The sequence below is a fragment of the Strongylocentrotus purpuratus genome, unplaced genomic scaffold, assembly GCF_000002235.5.
Source record: "Strongylocentrotus purpuratus isolate Spur 01 unplaced genomic scaffold, Spur_5.0 spur5_scaffold_6, whole genome shotgun sequence".
Lineage (NCBI taxonomy): Eukaryota > Metazoa > Echinodermata > Echinoidea > Camarodonta > Strongylocentrotidae > Strongylocentrotus > Strongylocentrotus purpuratus.
Genome location: NW_022145612.1, coordinates 23,228,076 through 23,244,093, shown reverse-complemented (window position 1 = coordinate 23,244,093; position 16,018 = coordinate 23,228,076). Strand labels below are relative to the sequence as shown.

At 40.6% G+C, this 16,018-nt stretch overlaps 1 protein-coding gene across 1 annotated transcript; it reads left to right on the top strand.

Annotated features, from left to right (window-relative positions):
• The first annotated feature begins 11,089 nt into the window (after window positions 1-11,089).
• Window positions 11,090-15,051, top strand: LOC115919370. The gene is made up of 3 exons (XM_030972968.1): window positions 11,090-11,300; window positions 12,560-12,762; window positions 13,658-15,051. Exons 1-3 carry the CDS (start codon window positions 11,129-11,131, stop codon window positions 14,261-14,263), a joined length of 981 nt encoding a protein of 326 aa, XP_030828828.1. The 5' UTR covers window positions 11,090-11,128; the 3' UTR covers window positions 14,264-15,051.
• Window positions 15,052-16,018: the final 967 nt, after the last annotated feature.

The following is a 16,018-nucleotide window of genomic DNA, read 5'->3' as shown; positions in this document are numbered from 1 at the left end:
CATTACGAAGATCTGGTTGACTGTACGTCGTATTACCATACATACTACCTCCTGAAGTCTTACTGCCATACATACTGTCTCCTGAAGTCTTACTGCCGTACATACTGTCTGCTGAAGTCCCGGTAGAGCTATATTCATCAAGGTTACTTTTTTCCAGAGATGTCGGTAACTCTTCATGATAGTGCCACTGGGCCATATTTGGCTTCTGATGCAATGTTGGCTCTGTGCTCTGGTCAAACGGTGTATTGCTTCCTTTATGCAAGTCCTTTAATATATCTTTAACGTGCTGCGGCTGACTGTCAAACAAGCTTGACGCAGATGCTGCAAATTTATTATTGTGCTGATAGTCCATTTTAGTTGCACGATCACACTCACAGAACCTTGAGCCTCTAGGAAAGACGTTGCCTGTGTGTAATTGAATGAAATACAAAAAAAAGATAAGGAACTGATGGTATTCTTGCCATGTCTACCCCATGTTGTAATGTTGGTTTGATCAAATCTAATACATCAAAATTTTCTCATTCTATTTCATGAAAATATCAAATGAAACCGTCAATTTAAGGTACCCGACTACCCGTACACAACTGCTCTAGCCAACAGTTTTACCCTACATCCTACCTTTACCGCAAATACGGGAAGAATGTTATAAGACAGCATTTGAGCTTCCAGCATCCAGAGTCTAGGTCTAGATCTAGACTCTATCTTCTTCATTCAATATTCAATGGTCCATCTTGAATCTTCTTCAGTTCTTGCACTCATTCTAATTTAGTTATTTACACGCAACTCATTGTTTGATCTTTCTACACTCAAAAGAAGCTTCATAACATTGCCCTCAGTATGGACCAATTAATTTGTAAAGTGAGTTGACATACAACCACCCCTTTGATCATTCCCCCCCCCCCCCCCCCCCCCCCCCCCGATCTGATGCGGTTGAGTTGGAGTAGATCCTGGTAGTCCCACATGCACCTAACTTTTTATGTTAGAGTCTATAAATAATGTCAAATTATCAACTTGTGTTAAATGGCAATTGGACACCTATTTCGTTTATAACCATATGATCTAATATATCGGTTATATCTAAATCTATTGAATCACAACCTTTTAATTTTCATTTTATGCTAACAAAAGCGAATATTTTTACCTCGGTCACGATCACGTTCGCTCTGCCTGGGGATTCTGGAACCGACGCAAGCCAAGGGTTAAGCTCAGCTCAGTGCACAGGATACAGTGCATGCAGTGCTAGTGCAGTGCAGAGGCACAGTTTTAGCGCGAGCGCTGAGAGAACGCGATGGGCTGCATGGAGTTGGAGTTCACAATGCATGCTAGAATAGACAGATGGTCTTTTCTTCAGTTTTTTCAACACAGATAAAATATGGGTAGCCACTAAATGCAGGTGGCCTTTATACCAGGTGATCACTAACACAGTTTTGATTGTAATTGAAAAAAGGAGGGAGGGGGGTGGGGGTGGGAGGATCAGCGTTTCATCCTTTTTTCAGTCACTCGACAGTGGGCACCCTTTTTGGAAAGGAATTTTAAAATGTTACTGAAAAAACATGATTTTCCCGAGGGGGGGGGGGGGGGGGGGGGGGGGGGGGGGGTCCCACTTTTTTGTAAATCTACGGTTTATGCGTTTGTTGGAAAATGACAAATTCCGAATTATGTATGTATAGTAGGGTAAAAAAACTAAAGTGTCCCCCTTTTACTTCAGGTGAGTGCCCCTTTTTAGAAACAAGAAGCTTACCACAAGTAGGCCTACCCATTTACCTCTTATAATTGCCTCTTTTCAAATCTGAGATATGTCCCTTTTGACAAGTGCCTCAGCTCTTTTATAACTGCCCCCGTGATTTGATCATCTCCGGTGAATGCCCTAAATCGCCCTTAAGTGCCCCTTTTCATCTCTGATAAGTGCCCCTGCTATTAGGACACACGTGCGCCATAATGAATTTTCATCTTTTCTAATAAGTGCCATTTTCCTTCTGATAATTGCTCCTAATTCTCCTTCATGTAATGATCGAGTGCCCCTTTTTCGTTTTCATAAGTGCTCCTTTTCATCTCTGGTGAGTGCCCGGCCTTATCAGGTGCGAGAAGTGCTCCATTTTAACCTTTGATAGTTTCCCTTTTTATTTTGACACGTGCTCCTAATTTTCTTTTCTGATAAGTGTCATTTCCCCTTTGGATATATGTGCCCTTTTTTTCTTTCACCATAAAATATGCTCATAATTTAAATCAATTAACAGCAATTTTCCCATTAATTTCGCCCAAATTTGAAATAAGTGTGTTTCTTTTTTAAATGTGTTTTTACTCTTTCATAATTAGATTAGATTTAATACCCCTTCAGAATTGTTTTTTCTCTCTTTATAAGATGTAGCTTTTCTCACTGCCACCTCAAAAATCTTTTTAAATTTGTTTATCTTGGGCCATGTAAAGCGAGAAACAAACATTGCAATCATCCCTGATAATGTAATTACATGTAGGGGTATATTATACCCAGGCGCGGATCCAGGATTTCTTAGGGGGGGGGGCCCAAATTTGAAATTATGCGAGCCAAATATTGGTACGTAATGGTGACCAACAGTGACGTGATGCGGGGGGGGGGGGTCGGTGCAGGGAGGGGCGAATTTCCCCCTCCCTCCTCCGCGAAACGCGGAAGCTTTGACGTTTCATTTAATTATTAGAAAAAGAAGACGGTTCGTTGTACCGTTCTCGAAAATAAATCTCGTCTGAATTTAGTTTTTGCCCTCTCGCGCGAAGCGCGGAAAATTTTAGGATTAAATTATTAGAGAAAGAGAACCATTCGTTGTAGAGTTCTCAACTCTAAATTCTCGTCTGAATTCATGTTCCCCCCCCCCCCTATCGCGCGAAGCGCGGAAGCTTTTAAGTTTCATTAAATCATTAGAGAAACAAAACGATTCGTTGTACCGTTTTCGAAAATAATCCTCGTCTGAATTTAGATTCTCCCAACCCTCCCGTGCGAAGCGCGGAAGCTTTTAAGTTTCATTAAATCATTAGAGAAACAAAACGATTCGTTGTACAGTTCTCGAAAATAATTCTCGTCTGAATTTAGTTTTTCCCCTCTCGCGCGACGCGCGGAAAATTTTAGGATTTATTAAATTATTAGAGAAAGAAGACGATTCGTTGTAGAGTTCTCGACTCTAAATTCTCGTCTGAATTCAGGTTCCCCCCTTTTAAGTTTCCTTAAATCATTAGAGAAAAAAAACGATTCGTTGTACCGTTTTCGAAAATAATCCTCGTCTGAATTTAGATTCTCCCCCCTCCCGCGCGAAGCGCGGAAGCTTTTAAGTTTCCTTAAATCATTAGAGAAAAAAGACAATTCGTTGTACCGTTTTCGAAAATAATCCTCGTCTGAATTTAGATTCTCCCCCCCCCCTCCCGCGCGAAGCGCGGAAGCTTTTACGATTCATTAAATCATTAGAGAAAGAAGACGATTCGTTGTACCGTTCTCGACTCTTAATCCTTGTCTAGATTCAGTTCCCCCCTCCCTCTCCCCCTCCTGCGCGAAGCGCGGAAGCTTTGACGTTTCATTAAACTATATGAAAGAAGGCAATTCGTTGTACCGTTCTCGAATCTTAATCCTCGTCTGAATTCAGTTCCCTCCCCCCCCCCCCTCCGCGCGAAACGCGGAAGCTTTTACGTTTCATTAAATTATTAGAGAAAGAAGACGATTCGCTGTACAGTTCTCGACTCTTAATCCTCGTCTGAATTCAGGTCCCCCCCCCCCTCTCGCGCGAAGCGCGGAAGCTTTTAAGTTTCATAAGATTATGAGAGAAAGAAGACGATTTGCTGAACAGTTCTCGACTCTTAATCCTCGTCTGAATTTCGATTCTCCCCCCTCCCGCGCGAAGCGCTGAAGCTTTTATGTTTCATTAAATCATTAGAGAAACAAGACGATTCGTTGTACAGTTCTCGACTCTTAATCCTCGTCTGAATTTAGTTTACCCCCTCCCCCTCCTGCGCGATTCGCGGAAGCTTTGACGTTTCATTAAACTATTGAAGAAAGAAGGCGATTCGTTGTACCGTTCTCGACTCTTAATCCTCGTCTGAATTCAGGTCCCCTCCCCTCCCCCTCCCGCGCGAAGCGCTCAAGCTTTAATGTTTCATAAGATTATGAGAGAAAAAAGACGATTTGCTGTTCAGTTCTCGACTCTTAATCCTCGTCTGAATTCAGGTTCCCCCCTCCCGCGCGAAGCGCGGAAGCTTTTAATTTTCATTAAATCATTAGAGAAAGAAGACGATTCGTTGTACCGCTCTCGAAAATAATCCTCGTCGGAATTAAGTTCCCCCCCCCCCTCGATCCCGCGCGAAGCGCGGAAGCTTTTACGTTTTATTAAATCATAAAAGATTGGTATAACCGTTCTCGCCTCTGAATCCTTGTCTGAATTTAGGTTCCCCTCCCGCGCAAAGCGCGGAAGCTTCACTTTTCATAACATTATAAGAGAAAAAAGACGATTCGCTGTACCGTTCTCGATTGTTAATCCTTGTCTGGGGCGGCGGCGAAGCCGGCCCCGGAAGCTCAGAGGTTTTAGGCGTTTAATTAAGGTCATATGAGCATATTTTTTTGTGTATACCTTATTATTTCGTGACACTGGCAGGTAACTATTTGGCGTTGGGTCCAGGGGGCGGAGCCCCCCAAAATCAGGGGCTTTAGGAATTAAATTACCGTCAGATGAGCATCTAAGGGCCCGCCGTAGGGCCCTTGGTGGGATCCAGGGGGCAGAGCCCACGGAAGCTTAGGAGTTTTAGGCATTTAATCACGGTCAGATGAGCATATTTTGATGCCTCATTATTTGTTAACACTGGCAGTTAACTATTCTTTCTTTCTTGCTCTCATTCTATTTTATTTCTCTTTAATATACTTTTTCAAACAAAGTGTGGGGGGGGGGGAGAGCTCGAGGCTCCCGATCCCCACCGTACCTCGGGCCCTGACATGTAGGAATCTCAAGAATCATATTTCTTGCCTGGCTGCAAATTTAGGAATTGGTCATTTTCCAACAAACACATACAAACGTATAATTTACTAAAAAGTGAGGAAAAATCTCGGAAATGATGTAATTTCAGCATTATTTGTAATCCACCGTTGTGGAATTAGAAATAAACCACATTTGAATTTGATTTCCACTACCCCCCCCCCTCCCTATCAGTATGCCAGTATCTCCTCTTTTCCTTTCCCTTTCCTTCCTTCTCTCTTATTTGTTTTATGGGGGGGGGGGGTCAACAGCCTGGGAGGCAAAGCCCTTTCGACCCCCCGATCTCCTTCTTCCCCCTTTTCTTTTCTTCTTCCTCTTCTTTCTTTCCCTTTCTCTCCTCTTTCCCTTTCGCTTCTTTTCCTTTTTTCTCTTTTTCTTTTTTTTTTTTTTTTTTTTGCGGGGGGGGGGCCAAGGCCCGCTCGGCCCCCCCCCTGGATCCGCGCCTGATTATACCAATGTCTAGATATGGCATATTTTCACTTTGAGGTTTCAATTTGAGGTTTTCCTTTGTAGGTGTCTCTTTTTCCAGGAAGTGCCCCTTTTTGTTGGTGCCCCCTCCTCCACTTTGTAAGACGCTCCACCGCCACTGATAATAGGTGGGAAATCATGTTATCATCTCATCGCTCAAAGTGTGTTTGTTATAGTCGGTAGATGCAAATTAGTACTCTAGCCTCAGAATAAACAACATACTCGCCCCAAACTGCAGTATGATCAGGCGCGGATCCAGGGGGGGGGCCGAGCGGGCCTTGGCCCCCCCCCCCCCGCAAAAAAAAAAAAAAAAAAAAGAAAAAGAGAAAAAAGGAAAAGAAGCGAAAGGGAAAGAGGAGAGAAAGGGAAAGAAAGAAGAGGAAGAAGAAAAGAAAAGGGGGAAGAAGGAGATCGGGGGGTCGAAAGGGCTTTGCCTCCCAGGCTGTTGACCCCCCCCCCCCCCATAAAACAAATAAGAGAGAAGGAAGGAAAGGGAAAGGAAAAGAGGAGATACTGGCATACTGATAGGGAGGGGGGGGGGTAGTGGAAATCAAATTCAAATGTGGTTTATTTCTAATTCCACAACGGTGGATTACAAATAATGCTGAAATTACATCATTTCCGAGATTTTTCCTCACTTTTTAGTAAATTATACGTTTGTATGTGTTTGTTGGAAAATGACCAATTCCTAAATTTGCAGCCAGGCAAGAAATATGATTCTTGAGATTCCTACATGTCAGGGCCCGAGGTACGGTGGGGATCGGGAGCCTCGAGCTCTCCCCCCCCCCCCCCCACACTTTGTTTGAAAAAGTATATTAAAGAGAAATAAAATAGAATGAGAGCAAGAAAGAAAGAATAGTTAACTGCCAGTGTTAACAAATAATGAGGCATCAAAATATGCTCATCTGACCGTGATTAAATGCCTAAAACTCCTAAGCTTCCGTGGGCTCTGCCCCCTGGATCCCACCAAGGGCCCTACGGCGGGCCCTTAGATGCTCATCTGACGGTAATTTAATTCCTAAAGCCCCTGATTTTGGGGGGCTCCGCCCCCTGGACCCAACGCCAAATAGTTACCTGCCAGTGTCACGAAATAATAAGGTATACACAAAAAATATGCTCATATGACCTTAATTAAACGCCTAAAACCTCTGAGCTTCCGGGGCCGGCTTCGCCGCCGCCCCAGACAAGGATTAACAATCGAGAACGGTACAGCGAATCGTCTTTTTTCTCTTATAATGTTATGAAAAGTGAAGCTTCCGCGCTTTGCGCGGGAGGGGAACCTAAATTCAGACAAGGATTCAGAGGCGAGAACGGTTATACCAATCTTTTATGATTTAATAAAACGTAAAAGCTTCCGCGCTTCGCGCGGGATCGAGGGGGGGGGGGGGAACTTAATTCCGACGAGGATTATTTTCGAGAGCGGTACAACGAATCGTCTTCTTTCTCTAATGATTTAATGAAAATTAAAAGCTTCCGCGCTTCGCGCGGGAGGGGGGAACCTGAATTCAGACGAGGATTAAGAGTCGAGAACTGAACAGCAAATCGTCTTTTTTCTCTCATAATCTTATGAAACATTAAAGCTTGAGCGCTTCGCGCGGGAGGGGGAGGGGAGGGGACCTGAATTCAGACGAGGATTAAGAGTCGAGAACGGTACAACGAATCGCCTTCTTTCTTCAATAGTTTAATGAAACGTCAAAGCTTCCGCGAATCGCGCAGGAGGGGGAGGGGGTAAACTAAATTCAGACGAGGATTAAGAGTCGAGAACTGTACAACGAATCGTCTTGTTTCTCTAATGATTTAATGAAACATAAAAGCTTCAGCGCTTCGCGCGGGAGGGGGGAGAATCGAAATTCAGACGAGGATTAAGAGTCGAGAACTGTTCAGCAAATCGTCTTCTTTCTCTCATAATCTTATGAAACTTAAAAGCTTCCGCGCTTCGCGCGAGAGGGGGGGGGGGGACCTGAATTCAGACGAGGATTAAGAGTCGAGAACTGTACAGCGAATCGTCTTCTTTCTCTAATAATTTAATGAAACGTAAAAGCTTCCGCGTTTCGCGCGGAGGGGGGGGGGAGGGAACTGAATTCAGACGAGGATTAAGATTCGAGAACGGTACAACGAATTGCCTTCTTTCATATAGTTTAATGAAACGTCAAAGCTTCCGCGCTTCGCGCAGGAGGGGGAGAGGGAGGGGGGAACTGAATCTAGACAAGGATTAAGAGTCGAGAACGGTACAACGAATCGTCTTCTTTCTCTAATGATTTAATGAATCGTAAAAGCTTCCGCGCTTCGCGCGGGAGGGGGGGGGGAGAATCTAAATTCAGACGAGGATTATTTTCGAAAACGGTACAACGAATTGTCTTTTTTCTCTAATGATTTAAGGAAACTTAAAAGCTTCCGCGCTTCGCGCGGGAGGGGGGAGAATCTAAATTCAGACGAGGATTATTTTCGAAAACGGTACAACGAATCGTTTTTTTCTCTAATGATTTAAGGAAACTTAAAAGGGGGGAACCTGAATTCAGACGAGAATTTAGAGTCGAGAACTCTACAACGAATCGTCTTCTTTCTCTAATAATTTAATAAATCCTAAAATTTTCCGCGCGTCGCGCGAGAGGGGAAAAACTAAATTCAGACGAGAATTATTTTCGAGAACTGTACAACGAATCGTTTTGTTTCTCTAATGATTTAATGAAACTTAAAAGCTTCCGCGCTTCGCACGGGAGGGTTGGGAGAATCTAAATTCAGACGAGGATTATTTTCGAAAACGGTACAACGAATCGTTTTGTTTCTCTAATGATTTAATGAAACTTAAAAGCTTCCGCGCTTCGCGCGATAGGGGGGGGGGGAACATGAATTCAGACGAGAATTTAGAGTTGAGAACTCTACAACGAATGGTTCTCTTTCTCTAATAATTTAATCCTAAAATTTTCCGCGCTTCGCGCGAGAGGGCAAAAACTAAATTCAGACGAGATTTATTTTCGAGAACGGTACAACGAACCGTCTTCTTTTTCTAATAATTAAATGAAACGTCAAAGCTTCCGCGTTTCGCGGAGGAGGGAGGGGGAAATTCGCCCCTCCCTGCACCGACCCCCCCCCCCCCGCATCACGTCACTGTTGGTCACCATTACGTACCAATATTTGGCTCGCATAATTTCAAATTTGGGCCCCCCCCCCTAAGAAATCCTGGATCCGCGCCTGAGTATGATGAGGATATTTGGGAATCTCGTTGCCCGGAATGATGTCGTTCTTAATTGTTGTAAGCGAGTGCAGAGAACACGCATGATGAAAATGTAATTTCAATTTTTATAAAATATATTCGGGCACCTATTATATAGCCGTCAAATAAAATGATATTCGGGCACCTCGTTGCTAGAATATGGAGGTATTCAGAAACTGTCTTCACTGCCTGAAATCATTTTGTTTAATGCGAGTTATCGAAGCGAGCGAGGAAGTAATATCGGCCCTTTTTAAAAACTCAAAATGCTATTTCCTCATGAAATTGCATAATTGGCGGCTAATCTAATAAATTTTCTAAATTGTTGATGTAACTAAACTTTCTCTAAATAGCGGCGCCCGCCTTACAAATGTTTTGCGACACCCTGGTTGAAAAACGTTGATATAATGAACAAATTACAATTACTCCTTGATACGGTCTGAATAAACGAGAAGGGAGATGAGAGGCCCCAAGAAAGAGAAAAAATATGTTTAAAAGAGAACACAAATAAAGGTAGAGAGAAATAAAAGACATTTTGACAGAGACGTGCATTACTATAGGCCTACACGTACTCTCAGGCGCGTACGCAGGGGGGGGGGGTGGGTTGGGTTAAACCCCCCCCCCCCTCGAGTTTTTTTATGTGTATGTTTTTTTTTTATGTTGTTTTGGAAAACCCTCCCCTTTTGAATTTTTTTTTATTTTTTATTTTTTTAAATAAATAATAAAAAATAAAAAAATAATAAAAAATTTAAAAAATTGCCAATAGGTGACCTTACCCCCCCCCAAAAAAAAGGTGTCCTCTTACCCCCCCCCCCCCCCCCCCGCTTATTCAGCGGCTGGCTGAATCGTTGCGAAATTTTGGGCCCGATTTGAAAACCCTCCCCTTGAAACTGCGTACGCCACTGCGTACTCTTGAAGAGAGAAGAGAAAAGAGAGGAGCTAGGAATAGCAGAAAAATGTGGGTAAAAACAAGGCTGGGAAGAGTAGAAAATGAAAGCCAATCAGAAAAAAAAATCAGACTGAGTGAAAGAAGCTCAACTTGCAGATCCGTGGCGAGCTAGCCCTAGCACGTGCCCCCCCCCCTCCCCCATGGCGGATTCTCCCCTGGCCCTAAAAAATAGGTTTAAAAACCAAAAAGAAGACGGCCCCTCCCCCTACTGGCAAAAAAGGGGCGGGGTGTTGAGTAAACGAAATAGAGCTCCTTAACCCCCCCCCCCCCCCTCCACTCCCGCTTATTCGGCCGCTCGGCTGGGTCGTGAGTCGCCGCTAAATATTTTCTCACGAACTTAGTTGGGCCCCCTCCCTCGCCGCCCGGCTAGATCCGCCGCTGTCCCCCCCCCCCCCCTCCCTCCCCGGCCACGGCAAAAATTCCTATGGAAATACTATAGAGAGGCCTACTTAATAATCGGCCTACATGAGACCAGTATGTTGTTTTGGGGTGATTTCTTTGTTTTGAAATTTTGATTACTTTGTTTTTGTTTTGTTTTAATGATTTTTTAATGTGATTTATTCTCTTAATGTGGCCCGTTGATTGGTCGAGTATAGTAGCCTATAGCTTATGCCACAAGATTACAAGATCATAATGTTAGGCTTTTTCCTCACCGTGAACCATGCAATTTCAAGCTGATAAATACAGTTCAGTGTGTGACACATAGCTCCCGACCCCCCCCCCCCCCCCCACCCCCACTGGCGCGGCGCGCCCTGCATCCTCTTTGAATAGATTTGCGAGGGGATTTCCCCAAATATTCTGCGAGCGCGCTTTAGAATGGTCAAACGATGATCATGATGATGATTAGTAGATGATCTTCATAGCTAGGCATATATTTTTAGGCCCTTATCAATTTGTCGCGTTTAGGAATTTGGTGCAATTTCGCCAATATGAAATAAAATGAAAGACATTGAAGATCGCTACTCTGAATATTAGCCGATGGACCCTCCCATTTTGCTCACAAGCCGTTCTTTGCTTCTTCTTTTTTTCCTGTTTCAACTTTAGCGCATGATGACATGATGGTGATTCTGATTATGATGATGAGTGACAGCCACTATACTACTACAGTACTATACTAGCTACTACTATTGAATAGTTGTATTGAAATTATTTTCTTCTTTTTTTTTAGTCACTTCAAGGTACATTGATATATTTGACAAATGATTCACACACGAGTGAATAATGCCAAATAATGATAATGATAATGATAATATTTAAATAATAATAAAATACTGATAATAATAATATTAATATTAATCATGATAATAATAATGGTGATGGTGATGATATTGATATTAACAATTATAATAAAACTATGATAATTTTGTAAGTAACTTTTGAGAAATAATTTTCAATCATATGCCTCAAGAGGAATACCGACTCTTTATAGATCCGAAATCATTGAAGGCCGATATTGTGTAGATATTCGATGTGTAGTCTATGCAATATAATGAAAATGTACGAGGATAATTAGAAATGGCTCTCTCTAACAATGCGAGAGTCCTTTGGAGCACAGGAAAAGTTGACGATCTGATTGCTCATTTTAAAGCAAACCCATGTTTGTATGACAGGAAAACTAGAGCCTATAATGATAAGGCTTTACGACTTGAAGCTTTTAGAACGATCGCCGATGAAATGCAAATTTCATGTGAGTATGATACGGTCAGCTTCGAGAAACCAGGGAGAAACGAACTCCTTCATTGCCCGTGCATATCGCATGGGGGATCGAGAACACAATAGTTTGGAGGACATGACTAGCGACTGCTGCACAGCACTGAGCTGAGCTAGCTGAACTGAGCTACTCTGAGCTACTCTATAATCATGATAATGTCTTAATGACTGCTATGTTTTTTTTTTGTTTTTTTTTGTTGTAATGGCAATCAGTCAATTGGGTGCGTGCGTGAAGTTAGCGACTGTAATCTCAGATCCTCATTAAATTCATGCAAATAATTCACATGTCACGTCTCTAGACCCTATGATTAAATTGACGATCATTTATACGGTCGCTTACTTCATGCAGGCTTGCAATTGCGCACGTGCCTGAAACCCACCATCGGTATGCACTTGTATTGTGCAGAGGTTTGCCGTGAAACCTGTGAGAAAATGTATAGATCTACTAATGTATTCTTTTTTAATGATAAATACTCCAAAAAAGACAAGAAAATTGACACGAAACAGATTGATAAGAAAGATAACAATTTTCTGGGTATGTTAGTAAGGTATTTCCATGCCGGTGTCACAGGTCCAAAGTATGGTCACAGTTGCGAACAAGAGCCAAGAAGTCAAGCTGCATGTCATGTGCGCCTTTCATAAAAGATATTCATTTTAAATTGCATTCATGAAAATGTGTTAATGAAATGTATCAATGAAACAGGAAATTTTGTTTGACCTTGATTTGTATTACTACTTGTCTAGAATTGTCACTCATGGACAAAGTCATTCACTTCATAATGCTCATACTTCTACTAGCATCATAGTAAGTCAGACTCATACTCAGTCATAGACAGTCGTAGTCTAGGCTCGAAACATAATCATCCCCAAACTAAGTAGATATTTCAGTATATCTGGATAATCTATTTTTTAAAACTAGTCTACATTTAGTACTCTAAGTGACTAGACTAGATTTTCTTTTCTCTTTCCTCATCTAAGGACTATGAGCATGACTCACCCTTGAATTGTAGTGCTAATCTAATTCTACGCTTCAAGTTCAGTAGACTCGAGAATACCCAGAGGACAAAAATTATAGTTGGTACAAGAACAAGGCTATCATATTCTAAATTTCCTAGTACATACGACTGCCATAATCTAACATTCCACTAAAGAAACTCAATTGTTTCATTTGATATTAAAGTTGATCTCATGTTGAGTGTACTTGTTTTATTTAATTTCAAATATATGTTTTTACAGACGATGATGTATACAGGAAGATTGTCAACCTGCGCTCCCAGTTCAGGCGAGAAAAGCATCGTGAAGTCAAGTTTGCAAGCGAGGGAAATGCACAGGATGCAGCCTCTCAAATCAAATGGATACACTACAAACAACTCAAGTTTCTGGATGATTTTGTGACTCTGAGAAACCCTAGGACTGACTGCGTGCAATACAGCCCAACAGTAATTTAATTTATTTTGTTATGTTTTGTTTTGTTTTATAGTTTTAGAAATTGGAACATTATGTACAAATAAAATGGGAGAAGGAATTAGTAAAGTATTCCCCCATTTATTTGTCTGAAATAAACATAAAAGTTGATGGCATTAGGATTAAATCATTACGTCTGAAAGTTCCCCTGATCCTATCAAGAGTGGTAAATTTTCAAACCAAAATCAGAAAAATTACCATGAAGTGACTACAAAATTCTTTCAAACTGAATCTAAGACACCTGACAGGCAGAAATGTGAAAGAAGTTATTCAAGCCATGTAGTGGAAGAACATCAAGAATTGATTGTGAAGAAAACAAATGTTGAATATAAGAATACTCATTAGTCAATGCCAAAACGAAAACTGTCTGAAGATTTCTCTTGGTCTCTCTCTCTGAAAAAAAGAGAGTTACCCTGTTGAAACCTTAGCATTTTCAATGTTATGATAGTGTACTATTAGTGATGGAAAGTGATCTCATCTCTAAATTCTCTGTATTCTGATTTTGAAGAAAAACTGGCAAATGGCATTATTTTTCTTATATTTAATGTTTTGTATATAGTAATTGGGCAATATCTCTTGCCCCCTGATTTGATGATTGATTTTTATGCACAGTGTATTCAGCTGATGTATGTATTATAAACCGTGGCTCACAGCCATGTAAAAATAGACTTGGGTCTGACTGTGATTTAAACAATGTTATTTTTGGTACATGATGATGGAACGGTACCCACTACCCAATTATAATGCACACTGGTTTAGTGACCAGGAATCATTTGCCTCATAAAATGTACATGCCATTATGAAATGACACTGTGGTAGCATCTATTTTTAATTATAATTTTTTAATCTTTATTCTCCTTTTCTATTTAGAATGGATTCGGTGACTTTGATGAAAGCTTTGAAGACGATGTGGAGTATGATGGCCTTGATGTGGATGAATACAAAGTAGGGCTAGACGACAATACAAACGAAAGAACGATAGATTTAACTGCCGGCGAAAGTCCTCAGCATGAGCTGCATAATGCACATACCAACAACTATGATTTCCATAGACAGTCTCCAATGCAAGAAAGAGGCGCTAAGAGAGTGCGACAAGATTTTAACGCTCCGCATCAGGAATTGTCTGAAAGACGGCAATTTCCAAACTCCACTGCACCTGAGAGACATCAGCATCAAGTACTTGAGAACACACACTCTTCAGGCAGAGAGTGCATCGACCCCTCACAGAGTGCAGTGATGCAGAGAGCCTCATCACATATCCAAAAGGCACTGTCCTGCTTTGAGAAGGCAGGAGGGAACACTAGATACTGCAGAAGGTGTGATGGTGATGACGATGATGACATGATCTTTGCAAAGTATATTGCCACTGAGCTGAGACAACTACCAAGCGGTGATACTAAGAGACTGGTAAAGCATCAAATTCAGAATCTCATATATGGAGCACACTGCAAACCACACACACTACAATCATCATAGGTTACTCAGTCTTACTCTCAAGTGAAATGTTGTCTTTTTATGTAAATGAGTTTTATTCTTGTCCAAATGATGATTTGTAATCCACGATAGTTTTTCACTTTGTAACAAAATTAGGACCATACATGGGTATGTGTCAGTAATCAAATCAGAACACATCTGCAATTCTATGCTTTTGTGCATTGCGCATGCCATTCCACACAGCTTCTACAGTTTATCAATCAAGACTGAATTACAAAAGGTGTTCAGGTATTGCATCAAAGTTCTTTTAGGTAATGTGTTATAATTTGATTATTGATTAACACATATTTAGCTTTGACAATTAAAAATGTTTTAAATTTAGTAGAAATACATGTAAATGTGTATTTATCACCTTCAGGCTTCAGCTTTACAAACTTCAGTTTCATATGAGTTCTTACTTCTGAGTCATTCATTGATGAAGGAGAGTCAAATTTCTTTTTTTACCTAGTGTTTAAAGTGGCAAGGAATATTCTTTCAAATGCATGTATTTCAGAAACTGTTTTATTGGAATAGAGCAACATTTCAGTTAACTGTAATATGTTTGGATTCTTTGGAATGTAATGTACATGTATTATGTATATAAGTACAATCATGTAACATATTATTCATTAGAGAATTGATAGGATGTCACCAAGAGCCCTTCGACAATCCATTAATTTAAAGTCGAAGATACACCATTACTTATTATTGTTGTCCAAAGTTAATGTGGTATGATTTATTTTTATGATAGCACGGTTCTTTGTGCTGTATTTTCTCTGATATATATTAGATACCAAAGAAAAGATAAAGAAAGATTTTGCACTTAAAATGTACATGTTAATCCAATGAATGCTACACCAGCAATGGAAGTTGACCATGACCATAAATAAATATATGCCTTGAACAAATAGTAAAAGAATGTTAAATACATGTAGGCTGAGATTGCATACTTTCATGAACACTGCTAAATAGAAAAAGTAAAAGCAGTAACTGTGCAGAAATTATTTTAAAACCAATGTCCCGTGCTGCTATTTGTTCATGCTGGTCATGAATTCTTTTCAACATATTTCATTGAACATTGTGATTAAAATGATATTAACAAACTAGGCCAGTGAACTACTCAAGTTTTTACATTTTTGTTACATTTTACAGTTTTAAAATCTGTTGTTACTTGTTACCTTTGTATCTATTTGAAAATTGTAGAGAATTTAGATTATATGGGAAGTGAATGAGTAATGTCTTGATGTTCAAAATACATGTAGATATACAAAATAAGTAACGCTGCACCATCGACCTTTGATAGGAAGCCGCCGCCTCCTCTCCTTTTTGTTTTTACTACATGTACATGTAGGCATATTTGTTGCATGTTAGTTGTGTGAAGAGATGGTTTGGGGGTTTTGTTATATATTTTTATAACATTGATGTGTATATTTTGAATTTCTGATACATGTACAGTCAAAAAACAGGAAATTCATGCAATAATTATGTTTATGATTGGTGAGTGATGTCGATGTGATGGTTTTATTTAATTGACTGTAATAATGTAATGTGACAGTAAATAAAGGTAATATATGTACAATCTAAAACCATTATTGTAAAATCTAGCATTCCTTTAGGCATATGTGTTTTAAATTTGTTGAAATTTAACACCACAATCATATATATATATATTACTGGAACCTCCCACTTAATCATTTCCCAAAACCAACAAGACACCACCAAAGGTCCACAAGACCATGGTTTGTGTTAGGTCCATGG